At 37.8% G+C, this 20,618-nt stretch overlaps 1 protein-coding gene across 1 annotated transcript in view; it reads right to left on the bottom strand.

The window, feature by feature from the left end:
* slc12a10.1 (solute carrier family 12 member 10, tandem duplicate 1) overlaps positions 1 to 20,618 on the bottom strand; it is a 42,758-nt gene that overhangs the window by 8,982 nt on the left and 13,158 nt on the right. The window contains exons 8-18 of the mRNA XM_052136922.1: positions 19,522 to 19,633; positions 18,821 to 18,951; positions 18,521 to 18,605; positions 18,248 to 18,405; positions 10,934 to 11,041; positions 10,720 to 10,843; positions 10,469 to 10,570; positions 4,575 to 4,730; positions 4,373 to 4,472; positions 2,074 to 2,185; positions 1,795 to 1,920 (exon numbers count right to left, since the gene is read on the bottom strand). Of these exons, the coding sequence (XP_051992882.1) occupies positions 1,795 to 1,920; positions 2,074 to 2,185; positions 4,373 to 4,472; positions 4,575 to 4,730; positions 10,469 to 10,570; positions 10,720 to 10,843; positions 10,934 to 11,041; positions 18,248 to 18,405; positions 18,521 to 18,605; positions 18,821 to 18,951; positions 19,522 to 19,633 (1,314 nt within the window). The remainder of the gene's footprint in view (positions 1 to 1,794; positions 1,921 to 2,073; positions 2,186 to 4,372; positions 4,473 to 4,574; positions 4,731 to 10,468; positions 10,571 to 10,719; positions 10,844 to 10,933; positions 11,042 to 18,247; positions 18,406 to 18,520; positions 18,606 to 18,820; positions 18,952 to 19,521; positions 19,634 to 20,618) is intronic.

Genomic DNA, 20,618 nt, shown 5'->3' with positions numbered 1-20,618 from the left:
GCAAGCGATCTCTGTCAGCAACACATGCCTGGAGTTTGGTCCGGCAGACACATGTGATCCTAAGACCGCGACCGGGCTACGTGCCCAAGGTTCCTACCATGCCCTTCAGAGACCAGGTCCGAGCACACTCAACAAGGAGTGTTGCATCCTTGTGGGCACTGGCCAGAGGCACCTCCCTGGCAGACATATGTAGACAAACATATGCAAACAATGACTAACGGATTCACTTTACATCACCAACTGGTTCATATTACATATCAACTCCTAACACTTTAGTTTAGAACAGCATGAACGCAGAGTGATACACACAGTGAAGCGTCTGAGTGCTGATGCTGTCACACCATCAGTCCTGATGGAACGTCTCTTGTCCAATCAGATTTGAGGACCGGAACTAACTGTGGTATATATATATATATATATATATATATATATATATATATATACATATATATACTCACTGACTATATTAGGCACATCTGTATACCTACCTTTATATTAATATTCGTGTGATTATTTAAACAGCCAATCGTGTGGCAGCAGTGCCATGCATAAAAACATTTTGATATGGGTAAGGAGCTTCAGTTTATGTTCAAATCAACCATCAGAATAGGATAACAATGTGATCTCAGTGATTTCGACTGTGGAATGATTGTTGGCACCAGACAGGCTGGTTTGAGTATTTCAGTAACTGCTGATCTCCTGAGATTTTCACGCAAAACAGTCTCTAGAGTTTATTAAAAAATGGTTCCAAAAACAAGCTAATCAGGCTAATTAGCCCTTGAGAGGGCCGACCGAAGATGGCAGTGCAACAGAGAGAGAGATTGATTTATGGACAGCTGTCCGACACCTTTGTGTGTTTGTCTTTTTGTTTCAGTTTTATATTAAACTATTATTTATATTGTCAAGCCGGTTCTCGCCTCCTCCTTTCCATTAATCCCTTTAAACTGGTGCCAAAATCCGGGAAGGAGGAGGGATGCACCCTCCTTGGTAGAGTCCTTGCCACTACCATCCACCCCAATTGAGCAGCCGCGAAGGGGGTCAGGGCCCCTGCCAGGGGTGGAGGAGACCCCTACCAGCTGCTGAAACACGCCGGGGTCTGAGACTGCTGACAGCGAGTGGGGAGGGGCTCCTGGTCGACCGCCTAGAGTGGGAGAACTGCTGCCAGGGGCGGGGGAGACCCCTTCTGTATCCTGAGAACGCGGCGGGGTGTCCTGTCCGCCAAGGGCCGGATGACTGTCTCTGATCTGCCCGGGGGTGTGTGGTTGTAGTCCATTAGAGGGTGGAGGAGTGGCCGAGGACCAAGCTATGGCATATCGGAGATCCCTTGAGAGGGATAAAGTCCGACCGAAGACTTCAAAACTTGAAATAACACCTTACGCATTTTCATTCATAAAGATAACACTTTAGTTATATTGGCTTCACAGACTCACCATTGTGTTTTAATTTTAGATACTGTATGTTTATCTAAAATATCCTTCTATAGCTGTGCTCATTATATAATTAGTCTAACAAATCATTTGATTTCTATTATTCATTATTCGCTTTGAAATTATTATTCGTGGCACATCCCTAGTTATAATACAGATGCTGACGTGAATGCTTGGCCAGTGCACTTTTGACTGCTTGGCAACATATACTTTTGCATTACTGTGGCATTAACAAACCTCACTACTCAAGGGGGCAATATATTTATATTTAAAATGTGTATACCATTAAACCAGATGTGTTATTATTGAGATGAGTTTGTTTCAGGCCTAAAAATCATTGCAGGAAAAGTACTGTGGAGTTTGTAACCTGCAAAAGATGACGTGTTCCTTCTCTCAGACTTGCTGCCTTGAGGGCTGTGTAGAAGGAACGAACTTTCCTCTGATTGAGCCATTTTACCATATTACACTGTGACACGACTGACTTATCATCCACCTGAAGAGAGAGAGAGAAATAAATAATAAGCATTTGGTTTACTTTTGAGGGCAGAACTATCTCACCGTGCAAATGGCAGAGAAGACCAATACATTTTTACAATTTTATATGTGAAAAATCAGCCTTTGCAAATCAAATACAACTGATCCTCACCATGAGAATGTCTCCACAGATCATCAGACTAATATTTTTTGTGAAAGAACCCACAAAGTCAACAAGTGCTGGACGCATGCTTGGAGGACCAGTCAGAACTAAGCACTGTGGCCTGATGAGAAGAAACAAGCAGAATACAAAACCAGATGAGAGAATGTACATTATATGGCCAATAGTATGTTGACACCAATATATGCTTGTATGATATATGTGTAGGATATTTAGGGTCTGATGAATTTAGAAGGGAACCGTTAACGTGCCCTCATTCTCACACCATTATATGTAAGGGTATTTGGTATGCTAAATTTAGAAGGGAATTTAGCGTCTTGAAATATGTGCACTATGAACTAAATTAAACTGTCCTTATTGTAAATTATTAGGTAATTAAATGTATAATGGAAATAGTTGCGTTCGACATCCATTGTAAATTAGATAAATTACAAATAACTAGATTATTCTCCCCCATTAAAATCATAATACAATGGCTCGTTGTATCCGCTTACAATTTCTACTTTAAGGAATTAGCTTTAATAAGTGAATTATGATTAATTCACTTAGTGGAGTGATATTATTCTCATGGCCTTATTGAAATTAATATCACACGTATTTAGGTACAGCATTGAAGTGAAATATTTTAGAAACGGATGAGATTATTTATCAAAATATACCACAGTCATTCATCTTTGAATACAGACAAACTTTATTGCTATTCTAAACATAAATCTAATCTATGTACGTACATAAGCAGGTTGTTGAGAAGAGTGACAGAATGTGAAATAAATGATCAATACAGTGAAAATGAACTTTATGGAGTCTGTTGACAATGCCTTAAGAACCATTTAACCTTATTTGAGCCTACATCGATTTGCTATCGGATTACCCAAAGTATTTAACAAATACACCAGCACTTTGAGCATAATATTGGAGATGTACTTGCGTGTCTTTGTGTTTCCTTGCATTCTTTGTGTTGCTTGGTTCTTGGCTCTTGGTTGAAAGTTTGTTACGTTGATGTTTTGGACCTCTGTAAGATCGGAGTTATTGTCTGTATGAATGATGAGGTTGGCTTTAAAGCAAGGCCTTCTCATAGACCATAGAGAGTGAGAGGCTTCCTCGGGACTTTGAGTCCCGAGCTTCCTTGGACCTCACATGGCATGGATCTGGTTCCGACGAGATCCAGAGAAGACCACGAAGGAAGAGTCAGAGCGAAGTCTGAGCAGTCAGAAGAGCAGGCAAGACCAGACGAGAGACTTTCCACTAGATTTTGAACATATCAGCAGTGATTTGCTTCCATTAAGACACAAGAGCGTTAATGAGGTCAGGCACGGATTGGATGATGGGGTCTGGCTCACATTCAGCATTCCAATTTATCCTAAAAGCATTCAGTGGGGTTCAGGTATGTGATTTGTGCAGGTTAGTCAAGTTCTTCCACACTTTATTTGACTTCACTTGTATGTGTATAGTACTATATACTATATACTGTATAGGGGAAAGGACCATCCCTGAACTGATGCCACACACAAGCTAAAAGCACACTTTTCTCAAGAATGTCATTGTAAGCCATATGTGATGGAATAACCACATCCTTGACCCAGGAACGCCCCACCCATTTGATCAGCTGCCTTTCCTAGGCTCCCAATGGGAGTGGGCAGGATATAGAAGGGGCACAAGTTAACAATGCTCATTTGACAGCGCATAATGAATCGTATGTCAAGTCAATAGAACCTCTTCAACTCTACCTTTAAAGCAGGATGCACCTGTCCTTGGGAAACCGGTCTCATCCCTGTGGCGGTGAGTTAGATGTGCCTTCAGAACTAGATTGCCCATCACTGCTGTCACAGCTGACATTCACTTCACTCGCAGTGACAAAGGAAATTTGGGTCGCTAAAAAATTCACCGCCCCTAGCATCCTGGACCAGGAAGGGCGTGTATGAACCCGCCAGACCCCACACCTTTCCTTAGATCAAACCCTCTCTTCACTCGCTACCCTTCACAAATACCGAAGAACCACGAGGACACCAGACCCCATTTTATTTTTCATCACTACTCTCATGCATGGACACTTTATTTTCCACACATTAATTTAAAATAATCACCTCTCCAAGTCCTGATGGCACACCCGCTGTATCTGTCTCTCACTCACCCCACCACATTGAGATTTGTATTAAGTATTAAGGTTTGTCTTTAATGGAATTAATGGGCCTAGCTAAACCTGTTAATTAGAAGGGGGTGTCAACATATGGCCATTTAGTATCATTTAAAAATATTGGAATTACTTTTTTGAATCTCACTTCAATCTGACCTGTAGTTTTTCACATGGTCTTCTACCCCTGCTAGGAATACTGAGTAGGACAGAGCCATGTTGTAAGTACTGGCCTGGACAGACGAACCCCAGTTCACCTCTTGAAGAAAAAAAAAACACACCCAGAAACATCATTTTATATATAAGTTTCAGTGTAATCTTAACTCTAATTGTTAGTAGGGCTCAATGTGGTGTTGCTCACCTGGCTTCTTGTAGGTCACGTAGCCAAGTAAGAAGATGATAATGCCAAATGTAATGAGAGCTGCCCACCAGGTGAGCAAGAACATCAGTATGACAGAAATGGCAGCCCCAAACAAAGCAATCCAGTGGCTGTAATACCGAAATGATGGCCTCCATCCTAAAGTGGGTGGCAGAATTTTCCGGTAAACACAAAACACATAACCTGTCCTAATAGTACGTATTAAAACAAACTTTTAGAAACAACGATTTCAACAATTTTACAGCTTAAATAGTACATTAGTTTAAACAGATGCTTCCTGTTACACTTGCTATAGATATGGCTGTCTTGTCGGGCACTTCTCACGCATCTTACAGTCTAGCTGATCCCACAAAAGCTCAATAGGGTTAAGATCCATAACACTCTTTTCCAATTATTTGTTGTCCAATGTCTGTGTTTCTTTGCCCACTCTAACCTTTCCATTTTGTTTTTCTGTTTATTGTGGCTTTTTCTTTGCAATTCTTCCCATAAGGCCTGCACCCCTGGTCTTCTCTTTACTATTGTACATGAAACTGGTGTTGAGTGGGTAGAATTTAATGAAGCTCTCAATTGAGGACATGTATGTGAGGCATCTATTTCTCAAACTAGAGACTCTGATGTACTTATCCTCTTTTTTAATTGTACATCTGGCCTTTCACATCTCTTTCTGTACTTGATAGTTCAGTTGTCCTTTGTCTTTGAAGACTGTAGTGTACACATTTGTATGAAAACTTCATTAAAAATGCAATTTCAAGCATTGTATAACCTTAATTTCTCAAAACAATGATTGACTGATAAGTTTCTCGAGAAAGCTTTAAATTTTTTAAATTTTTTACATAATATTGACCTTAAAACATGCATCAAAAAGTTGTTTTATCACAAAGACAATGTTAATCTTCATTTAACAAACCAAATAGCTTTCAACTGTGATTGAAATAATGCTAAGTGATTTTCTAGTACCAAATTAGACATTTTGCATGATTTCTCAAGGATATGGTGTCAGAGTGATGGCTGCTGGAAATGGGGCCTGCCTAGATTGGATCAAAAAGTCCTTTTTCTCAAATAGTGCAGTTTTTTTTACTTCAGTGGTGTCCTGACTATACTTTGTTATATGTTGAATGCTACTTTGGTGAATTAAAGTACAGATTTCCTTCCAAAACAGCAAAATCTGTACATTATTCCAAACCTTTGGCCACCAGTGTGTGTGTGTGTTTGTGTATATATATATATATATATATATATATATATATATATATATATATATATATATATATATACACACACAAACAATATCAAACACTATGGAATAATGGTCAGAAACAACAGTGACCACAACCTCAACATCTTTTTACTTTCTGACCCCAAGTGAATTTCTGCAATTCTCAAGCAGTGATCCTAGGAGATTCTTTGGCCACTTGAACCATCCTCCTCAATGCGCATAGAGACAATAAAGACACACATCCTTTTCCAGGCCAATTCTTAAAATCTCCAGTTGATTTGAACTTCTTAATCAGTGCCCTGATGGTGGAAATGGGCATTTTCAATGCTTTGGCTATTTTCTTATAGGCACTTCGCATTTTGTGAAGCTCAACAACCTTTGGAGCACATCAGAACTATATTCTTTAGTCTAACCCATTGCAATTGATGATTAAGGGAATTTAGCCTGTGGTTTACCTCATATTTATACCCCTGTGAAACAGGAAGTTATGGCTGAACAATTTCATGTTCTTAGTCACCCAGGTGCACTAAAAATGTAAAGTATGAATGGGAATATACTTCAGATAGATTTTACACATGAGAATTGTAAATTGTTTTACTTCAGTTAAAGGCAAGATTTATGTAAATTTTTTTAATGAAAGATCAAAAGGATAAACAATGCATATTTTTTCACAGACTTCTTTGCTCATATTTACCAAGGGTGACAATATTTTTGGCCTTAACTCTATAATATATATATATATATATATATATATATATATATATATATATATATATATATATATATTCCCTTTATCATATTTATTTTTTACATCTTTTTACATTTCACTAATAATTTGTTATAATTAATAATATGGTTTTAACCATGCATTTAGAGATTTACTACTCCTGGCTGTTGCCTGGTGCTCCTTCTCTTTCCTTTTCTGTATCCTTTCTTTTTTGGAATTTTGCAGCCAAGCAACAGAATACAGAATTGCCTGAATACATGAATGTATTTAACCAATACATTATTATTATTATAATTACACTTACTGCGTGCACACACATACACACACATACACACACACACACACACACACACACACACACACATGTTGTGTTTCCATGTTTTATGGGGACTTTCCATAGACATAATGGTTTTTATACTGTACAAACTTTATATTCTATCCCCTAAACCTAACCCTACCCCTAAACCTAACCCTCACAGAAAACTTTCTGCATTTTTACATTTTCAAAAAACATAATTTAGTATGATTTATAAGCTGTTTTCCTCATGGGGACCGACAAAATGTCCCCACAAGGTCAAACATTTCGGGTTTTACTATCCTTATGGGGACATTTGGTCCCCACAAAGTGATAAATACACGCTCACACACACACACACACACACACACACACACACACACACACACACACACACACACACACACACACACACACACACACACACACATCTCACATTAACATTCAGCAGTTCATGCAATAAACAGAATAAATGTAGTTTAATAACATTGTATACAAGTACAGTTGTTGTATAGTTGTTTTGAAGTTGTTTGGTTGTAAAAAAATTAAAAATAATTTGGTTTCGTAGGTTTTCGACAACTGAATTGTTTGACAGAAGTAATGAGTAATTAATTAATGTGGAAGTTAATAGGAGAATTACTAGAAATTCTCACTTTAAATATTTCTATAAATGTAATGCAATATTATATTAAAATTAAATTTAATGTAAACTTTGATAAAAAATATATATCTTTACTTGCATCTCATTAGTTTAGCTGTAGTTAATGTATATTTTGAAATGTTAAAGAATTTCTAAATTTTATAATAAAAAAAACGATATCATACATAATAACAATAATATGTTTCAGTTAACATGTCAAAAATATAGATCTTTTTACATGTATGAACAGCTAAGATAACAATGAGCTACAAAATGTTTTTTGATGAATACAATTGGATTATGAATGTTTTATAAACTTAAAACGCAAAAACAAAATTTACAAAAGTTGCAGGGTTAAACCTTCCAAAAATTTACCCCATTTACTTCCATTGTAAGGGCCTCAATGTTATCTTGATATTTGTTTCTTTTAAAGAAAAGGAGGGATGGAAATGTTTTTAGTAGAAACAACAACAATGATTTAGTGTTAAGTTGCTAACTTTTATGAACGTAAAACTTTCTCAAGAAAAAACTATTCAGTATAGTTCTGATGGCGAAGTGAACGTATGACATGCCCCCTCTGACAGTAGATTCACGTTCACAAAGATACATGTAAAAGTATGTACAAGTTCATTCAGTTTGTTTACGAATGAGGAGCTCGCTGTGTGCAACACCCTTGCCCTTGCGCTGCTTTGCTAATTCAAAGAGCAATTTTCGTGCCAGTGCAATGTGCAAGTGGCCTTGGGTGGGAGTGCTTTCGCTATCTTTGGGTGTAAGCAAAGAGCTATAAATCACTTTTTATCCTTGCCATGATTTGTGTGTCCGTAGATCAATTTGATTAATTATACAGTACGTGGAGGAGGGTGTGGCCGGGCTGTGAGGGCACTTGGCCGGCGTTGAGTCAGCTGATCAGTGGGATAGTGAGATAAAGGGGAGCCGGAGATGCCAGTTCGAGAGAGAGAGAGAGACGCACTTGGCCGCTGTGTGTGTGTCTTATATTTTATGTTGTTTTATGTTGAGTTTGGCATTAAAGTATATGTTGACTGTTCTGCAGGTTCCCGCATCCTCCTTGCCCATCCTTTACTCTTTACATTGGTGCAAAAAGCCAGGAAGGAGGAGGGATGCGCTGTCGTGGAGTCCTCACGCAGCTGTCCGCCGGGGGACAGAGGAGTTGCTGCCAGCCGCTGGGAGTCAGAGAAAATGCTACCATATGCCAGAAAGGGGAGGAGTGGTTGAGGGACAGGCGACTGCGTGTCCGGGGACCGGCGAGCAAGTTTTTTCTCTCTCTCCTCTCTCTTTCTCTGTGTGTGTCTTCCGCTGCCTTCTCCCCTCTCCCCTCCCCCAGGTTTCCAGGAGGCGGGGTGGACCACTAGCTGTTGGAACGACTGGATGGGTAGCATCTCTCCTCCAGAGATGGGGGGAGCAGGTCAGTCTGGATGGCGCCTGGCCTGAATCGAGCGGGGGAGGAGTGTGACAAGGAGGAGGATGTGGCCGGGCCATGAGGGCACACAGTCGGCACTGAGTCAGCTGATCAGTGTGAGAGCAAGATAAAGGGGAGCCAGAGACAGCAGTTCGAGAGAGAGAGAGAGAGAGAGACCCACATGGCCACTGTGTGTGTCTTATGTTTTATGTTGTTTTAAGTTGAGTTTGCCATTGCTGGTTCCCGCCTCCTCCTTGCCTATCCTTTACTCATTACAAGTATTTACAGTCTTTATAATTTAACACAGCTGACATTGAATTGGTCCTGACGAGCACAACATTTTCCGTGTACTTCATATGGAGCCTGTCACTGTCCTAGACATATGCTGACATTCAACAAGGAAGTAGTTAATGGACAAAAGGACAAAAGACACAAATGTTCATATTTCTATTCTTCTAATGCACTGCATAAAGTCCATTTGCACTACCAAATTCTTATGAGTGAGCTGTCTTCATTTAAATCAATGTAGCTTGACAGGGACTGGAATATCCACTGTAATAGGACACAGACCACATTATAACCAGAGAAGAACCTCAGAATTCAATTGCACATGAATTAACATAATCATGATTTGCACGCACTATTTCGCCAACCCACAAATGACTAAGACGTAGAGCTTGCTTGCACGAAAATGCCAAAACTTAATGGCCATGCTCACTGACTTTCTTTAGGCAAAACCTGACCATTCAAAATAATTTGGTGTTTGATGACCTGAAGACCTGAAACATACTCTTCACAAGTATGTGATTGTGAAAGCATTTTTTAATGACTTTTCTAGCTACACAAACTTGACTACTTTTATGCACAGTTGCATTGCAAAATGTATCAGACCGCACGCAATTCATAATGCAATGCAAGTATGAGCAAGCATTAGCATAAAAAGAGAATCTTGCTGAACATCAATTTGCATCATTTAAAGTTAGTTAAACTGTTGACATGTTTATAGTTATGTATCTGTATAATAACATCTGGGTTAATGGCACAAACATTTGAAGGTAACTCTATCAACACTTCAGTATCAAAGGTTTGTTATTGAGTAGCACCAGAAGATATGATAAGAATGTATAAAAGACCTTATTTACAGTAGCGACATATTCAATTTGATGCAAATAAATGAGGCTGTGAGACTTACAGTATGAAGCTGTATAAAGCTCCTAGATCACATCAATTGTTCCACAACTCATGTTTTTGTCAACAAAAAGTTCTTGGAAAGAAGTATTTTCTTCCCAATGTTTTGTTTGTGGAATGATTCAGAAAATTTTAAACAACAGTAACATCCACTGAAATGTCTGTAAGCTTTAACCTCACAGTCTTGTTGTCTTTACCTTCAAAGATTCTATATGGCGCTACTGTGAATAAGGATGGAGCCTTGCGCTTGTAGTGCACTGGCCAAGCATTCGTGTCTAGGCTTGCATATTAACGTATGAGTATGTTTCTGGCTTTACTGTAATGAAACTGCCATCTTCCAAATAAATGTACCAATTGAATAATCAGATGAATTTTCCCTTTTTTTTTACTCACCAGGGGAGTTTGTGATAGATGCGTGGAAACAGCTAAAGTTGATGAGAGCATAAGAACACAGGAAGAAGTTGGAGATGAGAGGAGCTATTGTGTTCAGTTCAGCTGTAGAGAATAGAGTGCATTAGAATATTACACATTTATTTTTAAATATATATACTATACACAGTATGTATAAAAATGTATAAGGTTGAGAAATGAGATGTATAAAATTTATGGATTTGGCAGCTCTATCAAATTTGTTTTTGACTCACCAATCAGAATGAAGCACAGTGCAATGATGTAACATAGAACATAGGCACGTAGTGGCTCATTGTTTTTCCCATATCCCTTTGCAAAGAAGCCAATGTACGGGTATATTTTGTCCTTACAGAGACACTGTAACAAGAACAGGTGAATTTTACAGGACATGTTGACATTGATAAAGTTATTATGTTACATATTAGCTATTATCCATTAAGGTCATACCTGGAAAATTTTGGGGGCGGAGACTAGGAATGCAAGGGCAGATGACAGGGTGGCTGCAAATATGCCTGCATAGATCAACGGACCAAACCCAGAGACCTGGATCAGCACCTGGGGTTAAAGCAAAAAAACACATAAAATACAAAAATAAATTTGTAGTTACAATGCTAACATTTATTAAGGCCATTTATTAAGATACAGCATATCGATTATAGCTAGAATTACAAAATCTCTTCTCAAAGTGACCCAAATACATAGTCAAGGTTAAACTTGATCTTGAAAAAATACAGTTGTAACATGTTGATTACAGTTGCAGAGATGATTGGTTGGTTTCTATTATTTATTTTATTTCTTAAAGTCCCCGTAAATATGTAAATATTTGCACTGATATCGATTCGATTAGATTACAATCCTTTACCCAGCTATAACGATGCATCTCGAAATCTAAAATTTAGTATTTTTGATTATTATCATTATTATGATATGATTATTTTGCTGAAAAAAGATTAAAAGTTTTTATCAAACTTTCTTAATTTAGACAGCACAGACATGCACCACACTAGAGTCACATATGCATTTAGGACCATAGAGGTTTGGCTTATGTGTGGTTGTATATATAAACAGGAAAAATAAATAATAATAATGTTATAGATCTGATATGAATAACTGATTACATAATGCAACATAACATGATGCAAAAATCACACACAGATGGTTTGTAAAGTGTGGAATAAGCATTATAGATTTGAATATCATGTAACGTTAACATATATTGCACTAGTAACATCATGTGCAGAAAGATAAGGCCCATGTTTAAATCAAGAAGGGTCAAAGAATTCAATAATATGTATAAGTAGCATATAAAGGCAGTTTTACACAGCATGTTGTAAACCTGCAAGTTCCCTATTCATTTAGTTTTTCCTATTCAAGTGCTCCACTTGTCAAGCATGTTAACGGAACTGTTTGATCTTTTCGCGGCTGCCACGTGTCATCAACCAATCAGAGGTAACTTAAATCAACCGGCAATTAGCTTTTAACCCAGAGGGGTTACCAGGATATCATGTTTGGGGGGGCATTTGACTTGTTTGGGGGGCAACATAAACAATTGAAAAAATCGGCGCAAAATTAAGCTATACTACACACAATCTGTTTTAGTGCATATCTTTTTCTAAGCCAGGAACCCAGAGATAGGCACAGGGCCCCTATTAGACTATAGGGCTATCACATAAAAGTTAGTTAAACCAGGTCAACATTAATAATATGATGATGATATTATTATTATTTATTATTATTATTATTATTGACAGATTCATATATCAGATCACGGTGATTGCCTGGTGATGAGTGACAGGTGTTTACTTGTGAGAAGACGTGCTACACGAGTAGGCAACCGAGACGAGAGAGTTTTTTAAATGAATCTGAAGTCACGTTTGTATAGACAAGAGGTAAATTAATTTGTTTCTTCTTCTAAGCTGTTCCAGACTTAGGTGCTACTTTTAGGGCTAAAATGCTTCGTGAATTTGTCTTAGTAAAACACATTAGAAGTCTAAAGTTATGAAGCTACTTGTAGACTCTTCTAAGATTCTTTGTGAATGCGGACCCAGGTAAAAAAAATTTGATATGCTCATTTGAACGGTATAAGAACAGTATTTTAATGTTATTCTCTGGTTGTAAGTGCTGACGACGACTGTGACTACTGCGCACTCTGGTTGTTAATGTGATCCGGCAGCAGACTGACACACACCCAATAACGGCCAATAGAAAAGCAATAGGCTACATTTTTTTTAATGAACGTTCTAGTTAGGACTGTTCGTTTTTTATTTAAGGGGCTACTGGAGGAGTTTTGAGACCTATAGTCAAAATAGACTTAGATAAATGTATTTAATTAAATACTACTATTTTTCACAGTCTCATTTTTACTTAAGACCGGGGTAAATCAAGGAAAACTAAAATTTACCTCAACAAGGCGGGATAATGAACGACTCTAGTCTCATTCGTGGAGGTGGAAAAACAAGTTCTTTGTGAAATGCAAGATTTATTGTATTAAAATTTAAATGCAAAAGAAAAGGTATGAGTCTGCTGTTTTTGTCAATTTTAAGTTTTAATTTAAAATGTTTGCGATTTTAATATAAATACATGGTTAAATATTTTTCCACTTAATTGCTCGAGCAAATTAATATATACATCTGTATAGAAGTAATGCATTGAATACGTTGATTAAATTGGGTTTTAACGTGAATACGTCTATTAAAGAGTGCATATGTGTACAAAGAGAATCGCAATGCAGACAAAACTTTTTTTTTTTAAATAAAAGTTGTTGATAACTTCTGGATTTGAAATAAAAAAATAGTGAGTATGCCTATGTGTTTCTGGTACAGTACAGCCGCGGATCAGACCTACAAAGTAACGCAGCATATGTGAAAAAGCATCTCACGCTGCTCGTGCACCGCATACAGTGCACTGCACACTGCTTTCTCATCGCCGCACATTCTGTCAGCTGCAGTTCTGGTGCCTCGATCAGTCCCCGAAAACTCGACGTACATTCACATTATATGTTAATGCAGCGCTAGAGTTACACTCACAGGACACTGCACTTATTCGCAATCACAAAAGTTCATTGTTTGCTCGTGCTTTAAAGCTCTGCCAGGTAAACATTTCATTGGCGTTCTGTTCTGACATAATGCACTTTTTCTGAGCGCATACGCCGAGCTCGCGCGCACTGTGAAACAGCGCCAAACTGGATTTTTGTTGTGTCAGACCTCACTCATCTGCTAGCGATGGAAAAATATGCACAAAACAATCCACTTTTAAATTGTAATTTATCATCTGATGGACAGATTATTTCTCAAATTCTCAGGGGAGGCACTGCCTCCCCCAGCCTCCCCCTAGACACGCCCCTGTTTTAACCCATCATAACAGTCTGAATATTGCTCCCTACTACATATATAATATAAAGGGAAAATAAAGCTTTCTGAAGTAAGAGGCTTTCATTCAAATCTACTGAAATTGTGTTCAATACAGAGAGCTTCCATTTGGTGGTCAAAAGTGCATCTAGAAAGCTGCTGTAGCTTACAATGTTCTGAAGCTTCTTTTGAACAAGATATCCAAGCAGTCAAGTGGTATACAGCAGAATGAAGCTTTGGAAATCACTGATCATGTGTTTTTTAATTAAGCTCCAATACAGTGCTTCAATATGAAATGTGTCATTTTTTTTACACAAGCTTCAAAGATTTGGTGTTGAACGTCACATCATTACATTTGGCATTCAGTGAACGAGTGAGGGATTCTGCTCATTCACATATATTTAGGCAGTTTTCTATTCTTGGTTAAAAGTTTTATGGAGAAATAACACATTTTATGGATATTTAAAGCAATATAAACATAATATATCGTAATTGGGGAACAAAGCTACAACAGTTCATTTGTTTTAGCCAAATGGACACAAAAAGTCATGAATAATGACACTGAAATGTGTTCTGATGACTTTCTCAACTTTTTGAAATTTTCTGAATGAACTCCCGTATTTGCGCCGCTTAAATACCCGTATGTCCGGGGGCGGGACATGCAAATACTGGTTGCCAACTCTCATTGGCCTTTTTTCATAGATCAGAGGTGGATATCGGCGCTCAAGAGAGACCCCTAGTGTCGCTTCTCTGACACAACGTCTCGTTCCCTCCATCGGGGAACGGAGGTTACATACGTAACCTAGACGTTTTGTTAAGTCCATTAAAGGCAGTGCTTTCACCAACTGCTGTAGAACACTCTGCATAACTCTGTGTCATTTTTGTCTTTGGATTCAACTGTTTCCTCCACCACATAGTCGCCCAACATTCTGTTGTCTGTACATCTATGTTTAGATGTAGCAGTACCTACAGTATTAGAAGCATTGTATAACTCTGTCAGTTTGTCCTCAATATGCACCTCACAAACACACTCAGCCACACTTGACATGAGTCACAAAGTCTGTGTCTTCTCACTGGAGCTGCTGTGAAATAGTGTCTTGGAATGACGAGAGAATAAATGATACAGTCACCAGATGGCCAGTCCATCTTTGTTCAAGTAATCGCTCAAGTCATTCTCCATTGTAGTGAACTTTCACTGTAGGCTTTCTGAAAAATGTATAATGTGCCCCAAAAAACTGCAAAAAAAATAAATCAAAATGCTCCAACTGCTTGTTCTGTTTAAAGCGCATGCACAACTACGAGATGCAACTGGTGATTTAGGCAATGCAAGTAGGGTATTTCTCATCCGAGTTCGTCTTGTAGGGCTTTATGCACAACCCCATGCTTCCCAGACATCCCCAAGGCCCTGTCATAAACCTGGCTTCTTTGTAGATAAAAGGAATAATTATAGATAGATTCTCTGTTACAGTGAGATCTCTTGTCCTAGCCCCTTTGATGGTATACCAAGGCTGCCCTATTTCACTCATTACTGCATTGGTGATTACACTCCTCATAATCTCTATAATGTAATTAGCATGTCATGAAATGCATAAGTAGCGTTTCGTGGGATTGTTTGCACAATTCTGGCTAACTCTGGGTCCTTTTATATTGTATATTCAAATAATGAGAAATAAGTCCACTCCCTCCATCTGACATATGATTAAAAACCTCAATCATCCCTCTGAGTGGCAGCTGATTCGAGATAAGTGTTTTGCATCAAGGGTGGATATCTCTTTAGAGAGTGTTAACAGTTCCTTACACATAGCATGACAGGCTAAATGTTCCTTGGAGTGAGTGTTCCTCTGATCATTTTTGATATTCATGGTCGTTTTTGCTCCAAACCACTTCCTTATATCCATTTAGAAAATATATAATGAAATTTGTTCTCAAAAGTGGGTTTATGTCATCACAATGTGGCTCTCTTGAAATGCACAGCTACCTAACTGACTAACTGAAATTGTGCACTGTATTTATGTGACATAGGTTAAATTGTGCATTGCTACAATGAAAAGAAGAAAAAATTCAATTAAAATGTCAAAATCAACATTCTGGGTAGAGTACATAAAATGCAGCAGTCAGTGTTCATTGCATCATATAATTAATAAGATGAATGTAACTTATTTAGAATGCAGACAATTTCTTACTACTTTTTTATTGTAAACATGTACATGTACAGACAAATATAAAAATCGTGAAATTTATTCTCACAGTAACTTAACTTCTCTGTCTTGTCTGCACTCGACACCTGTGTCTCATAGGAGATGTATGACATGAGCTCCACTGACTTCTCTCTCATTGGTAGTCGTTCCTGAATGTTGCTCGTCATTTGCATAAAGTTAAACATTTCTTAACTTTGTCATATCGCTTGCCACACCCATATCTTGTTGCCAGCAGTTGCTGTCGCTTGTGCTGCCGATAGTCGCTCTGCTCTCATTGAAAATTAATGGCATCCTGTTGCTTTGTCACTGTCGGTGTGAACGAGGCTTTACAACTCAAGAGTGCAGATTTCTTAGGTGTGTTATATACATATTTCCTACTAAAACAGGAAGTTGGGTGAGACATGTGGAATGGCTCCTTTTTAAAATAAATAGCCAAAAGGATTTAGCTTATATCACAGCCTATTAAACCCCCACACACATACACACACCTTTCTCATAGGGCTGCTTCTCATGCCAGAGTCTCATCCAACTCCTGCCGTTATATTCGGAAGTGATCATCCCAATGCCCTGTTCAAAAATACTCTTCACTGTGAAATCTTTGGATGGCTGAAAGATGATAACCAGGGTATAAAACAAGCACATGGCAAATGCGGGTAATTTTTGTGTATTGGCGGGTAATTTTGGTCATCTGCCTGCCACCTCTAAGACGGTCTCAGAGTGACATATGACAAGAAAATGCCTTTAGACACAAAGACTCAAGCTAGAAGAAACACACCTTATTGTATTATGAAGAACACACTAAAGCCATTGATGCGTGTGTCTGATTCGCTCGTTGTTCAGAGGTTCAGTGGCACTTTGCTGCTCAAACTCAGCGTTTTTTGCTGTCACGAACCCCTTTCCTCTGCCCCATCTCCGCTTCCTCGTGCACGCACACATACACTCCGCTCCCGCTTCCTCGCTCCGCCCCCTTGAGCTCGTACGCTCTGTTTCCTCCCTCGCGAGCTCACACGCTCGTTCTGCTATTACGAGCTCTCGCTCGTAAACTCTCTCCCCCCTCTGACCCACTTGCACTCACGCGCTTCCTATCTTCACACATTAGTTTCACCTGCACTCGTCTCATCACCTGTCATTCGTTACACCTGCACCTTCCCCTATAAATACCCAGCACTTCCATTTCACCGGTGTTGGTTATTGTGTGTTTAGGTTCCCGTACCTTTGCCCCGCTAGTCCCGTCTAGTTTTGCCCCTGCTAGTCCCGTCTAGTTTTGCCCCTGCTAGTCCCGTCTAGTTTTGCCCCTACTCGTCACCTCTTAGCTTGCCAACTCGTTCCCCTGTCTTTGTTCCCACTTGTTATTGTTATTCAGATTACCCCGGCTTTTGACCCTACGCTTCCCTCGACGATTCTCTCTGGATTAACCCTGATTGTACTTTTGCCTTCACTGCTTTATTCTCAATAAAGCAGTTTTTCATCATTGTGACTGTCTCTACTTGTGTGTGTGTGTGTCGGGTTACATTTGCTGATCTTTTTTTTCACTCTTTCTTCTATATTAGTTGTCTGGAAACAGTTTGTGAGGTTATTTAATGTCTTGTTAAATGTTGAATTTACTTTTTACATTATATTATATTATATTGTATTTTGTTATTATAATTTTTTATTACAGATCCTTGGGAATATATTTTTAACAAAAAATGTTATTTGTTACTGCTTAATTATTATTATTCTCTTTTTTTGTTGCCATTACTCTTTGTGTGTATTGATGATTTGGAAATATTGTTTGGAAAAAATGTATGCCAATAAAGTACTTTGAAATTGAAAAAACATAAATATATTAAATTGAATAGTGTTGTTTATATATATATGTATAATGTATATATATATATATATATATATATATACAGTATACATTCATATACATTCATATACAGTGTTACATTCATACAAGCAGACAGAGAATTAAGTTTGAAGTAAGTTCGGAGCAGAAGAAATAGAAATAAGCCCTTTGTAAATTGTCAGCTTTACGCTAAGCTAAACTGCTATTTTTCTATTTTCTATTTCTTTTTCTAGTAATACCTTTGATATTAGGGCAAAAATCGTATTTGGAATATGTTACAAATTACATTTTGTATATATAGTAGGAAAAAAGTCTCCAAGGTGACTAAAATTAGCGTTTTATTGCTTGTTTTGAAAGGTGTCTAAAACAAATTGCAGATATTCACCTGGAAATTGTTGGCCAGGCCATAGGAGCAAGTGTGGCTTTGCTCACATTCGGTGAAGTTCCAGCCTAGACGGCAGCCCAAACCTTCACAGAGTTCAGTGGAGTTCAGTGGCAAACTGTCATTCATGTGACCAGAGGCATCGCGCACCACACACGCCCCTGTGAACAGGAGAGGATGTGAGAGTGAAAAAATACAGGAAGACACTAATAGCTTATTGCTGTAGTAAATAAGTAAAAATAAGTAAAATAAGTGAATGCTTGATTAGATACACACCTACTGTTGAGGATATGGCTAAATAGCTCAGGGTGGTAAAGAATATGGCCATCAATGTTCCTTTTGGAATTGCAATCTCGGGCTCCTAAACAATTCACCACATTAGCTGTTAGGGTTGTAGCCATAATCGCTACTTGTAATAAAAAATATAATTCCTAGAAATGTATTTGTTTATTTATATAGCACATATTCATGCTCTAGGTGCTTTGCGTACTCTACAGAACTTCTTTAAAAAAAATAAAGTTTATTAAGAGTGGCATCACTTTTTTGTGATACCCTCAACCCTCATTTGTTTATTACCTTTAGATCACCTGATATGTTGGCTCCAGCAAGGATTCCAATGGCCGATGGGAAGAAGATAGCAAACATTCCAAAGAAGTCACCATCTGGCCCTCTCCAGTCTGGAAACAGGTTCTCCAGAAAGATCTCACCTGACAAAAAGAAAATTGGGTAGCACTTTATTTTACAGTAATGTTCTACATTTATGTACTTTATAATTAAAACAACTACAGTAATTACTAGGTACTAACCCTAACCCTATGCCTAACCCCAATGCTAACCTTAACCTATATTAAGTACATGTAATATTACTCAATACTTTCTTGGGTAAGTACACTGTAAGTGTACTGAAAGTACATGTACTGTAAAATAAAGTGTAACCGAAAATTGTTATGGAATTATTGAAAGATCATTACTGGGGTGGGTTAAAGCTTTTATTTGGATATTTGAGTGTTTAAAGATATTGTTTATAATACTAACTGATTGGAGTGTCTTGTTTTATTGAAGTTAAACATTTCTAAAAACTAATGAAACTTTTAGGAACTCACTAAAACCTTAAACCTTAAAATCATAAATGGTTGACATCCGTAATATACAATTTTTATCATTTATTGATAAGAATTTTTAGTCATAATGTTTTTATCACGAAACTTATTACAAAATGTTACTGTGATGCTGCACATGCAAAACAGACACAGCATACTGGAGTAGTTTAAACTCACTGCGGTAACTGAAGAAACCCATTGACTGCTTCTTGGGTGTTGCTGGAATCACAGTGCCAACAAAATAGTTGGTGAAAGACACCATTAGAACCAAGAAGAACAAGATCTGAGTCTATAAGAGAGAATGGAAGCAAAGCCTTTGTTAATGATCACTACATTGCAAGTTGATTGTTAAAAGTAGAATTCTGTCTATTCAGTCAATGAATATAGTGTTGCCATAATTCTAGAAGAGAGGAGTAAAATGACATATTTTCAAGGTCATTCATAAGAATAAAGGTATTTCCTGCGGCTGTCATTAGAAATCACATTACTTTTGCATGAGAAACTTTAGGCTACAGTCACTGTAATGTAAAACATATGGATTTTCATTAAATATTTTCATTGGATGGACACTTTTATTCAAATCAGATTGCAGTGCTCAAGTTATACTGTGGCTCAAAAAAGTATATGGACACTTGAAGAAATATTTCACCCAAAAATTATAAGTGAAAGAATCACCACAAATAAGTGTTGGACCCCATTACTTTGCATTGTATAGTGTATAGTTGTATTGTAAACACATCATACACCTATGAAAATATCTTTCTTTGTATTCCACAGAAGAAAAGAAATCAGAAGCCAGAGATGGCATAAGAGTGAAAATAAGAGTGAGATTTTGAGGTAAACTATTCCTTTAAGAAAATGTATACATTTAATTGCATTTGAGAATAAAATATCAATATACAGTAAGTGTCACCTGCAAACAAATGATGTTAGATCTTTTCTTAAAGTGATAAGAGATGTTTTTTTCAGCTTTTACCATGGTGATTTTAGTAGATCTAGATTTAGCAGTGCAATTCACTATTTTCCTGAGAAATTGATCAATGTGCTAAGTTGTCTGAGAACCATGTTTATTGGTCCCGCAAAACCTAAACTCAGGGGGGAATTCACAAAAATTTTTTAATTGCTGCCTTTAAATGCACTACTTATTAGCATGCAGCAGACCAACGTGATCTGACACACTCTGCCAGCATTGTGCAGCATCACTACACTACTGTGTTCCAGACACCTGAAACATCTCTTAAATGTGCCGAAAGTCCGCTTGACTGCACCACACA

Source organism: Xyrauchen texanus, chromosome 1 (genome assembly GCF_025860055.1).
Source record: "Xyrauchen texanus isolate HMW12.3.18 chromosome 1, RBS_HiC_50CHRs, whole genome shotgun sequence".
Classification (NCBI taxonomy): domain Eukaryota; kingdom Metazoa; phylum Chordata; class Actinopteri; order Cypriniformes; family Catostomidae; genus Xyrauchen; species Xyrauchen texanus.
The sequence above is the reverse complement of the archived record's forward strand: the minus strand, read 5'-3'. Positions and strand labels throughout refer to the sequence as shown.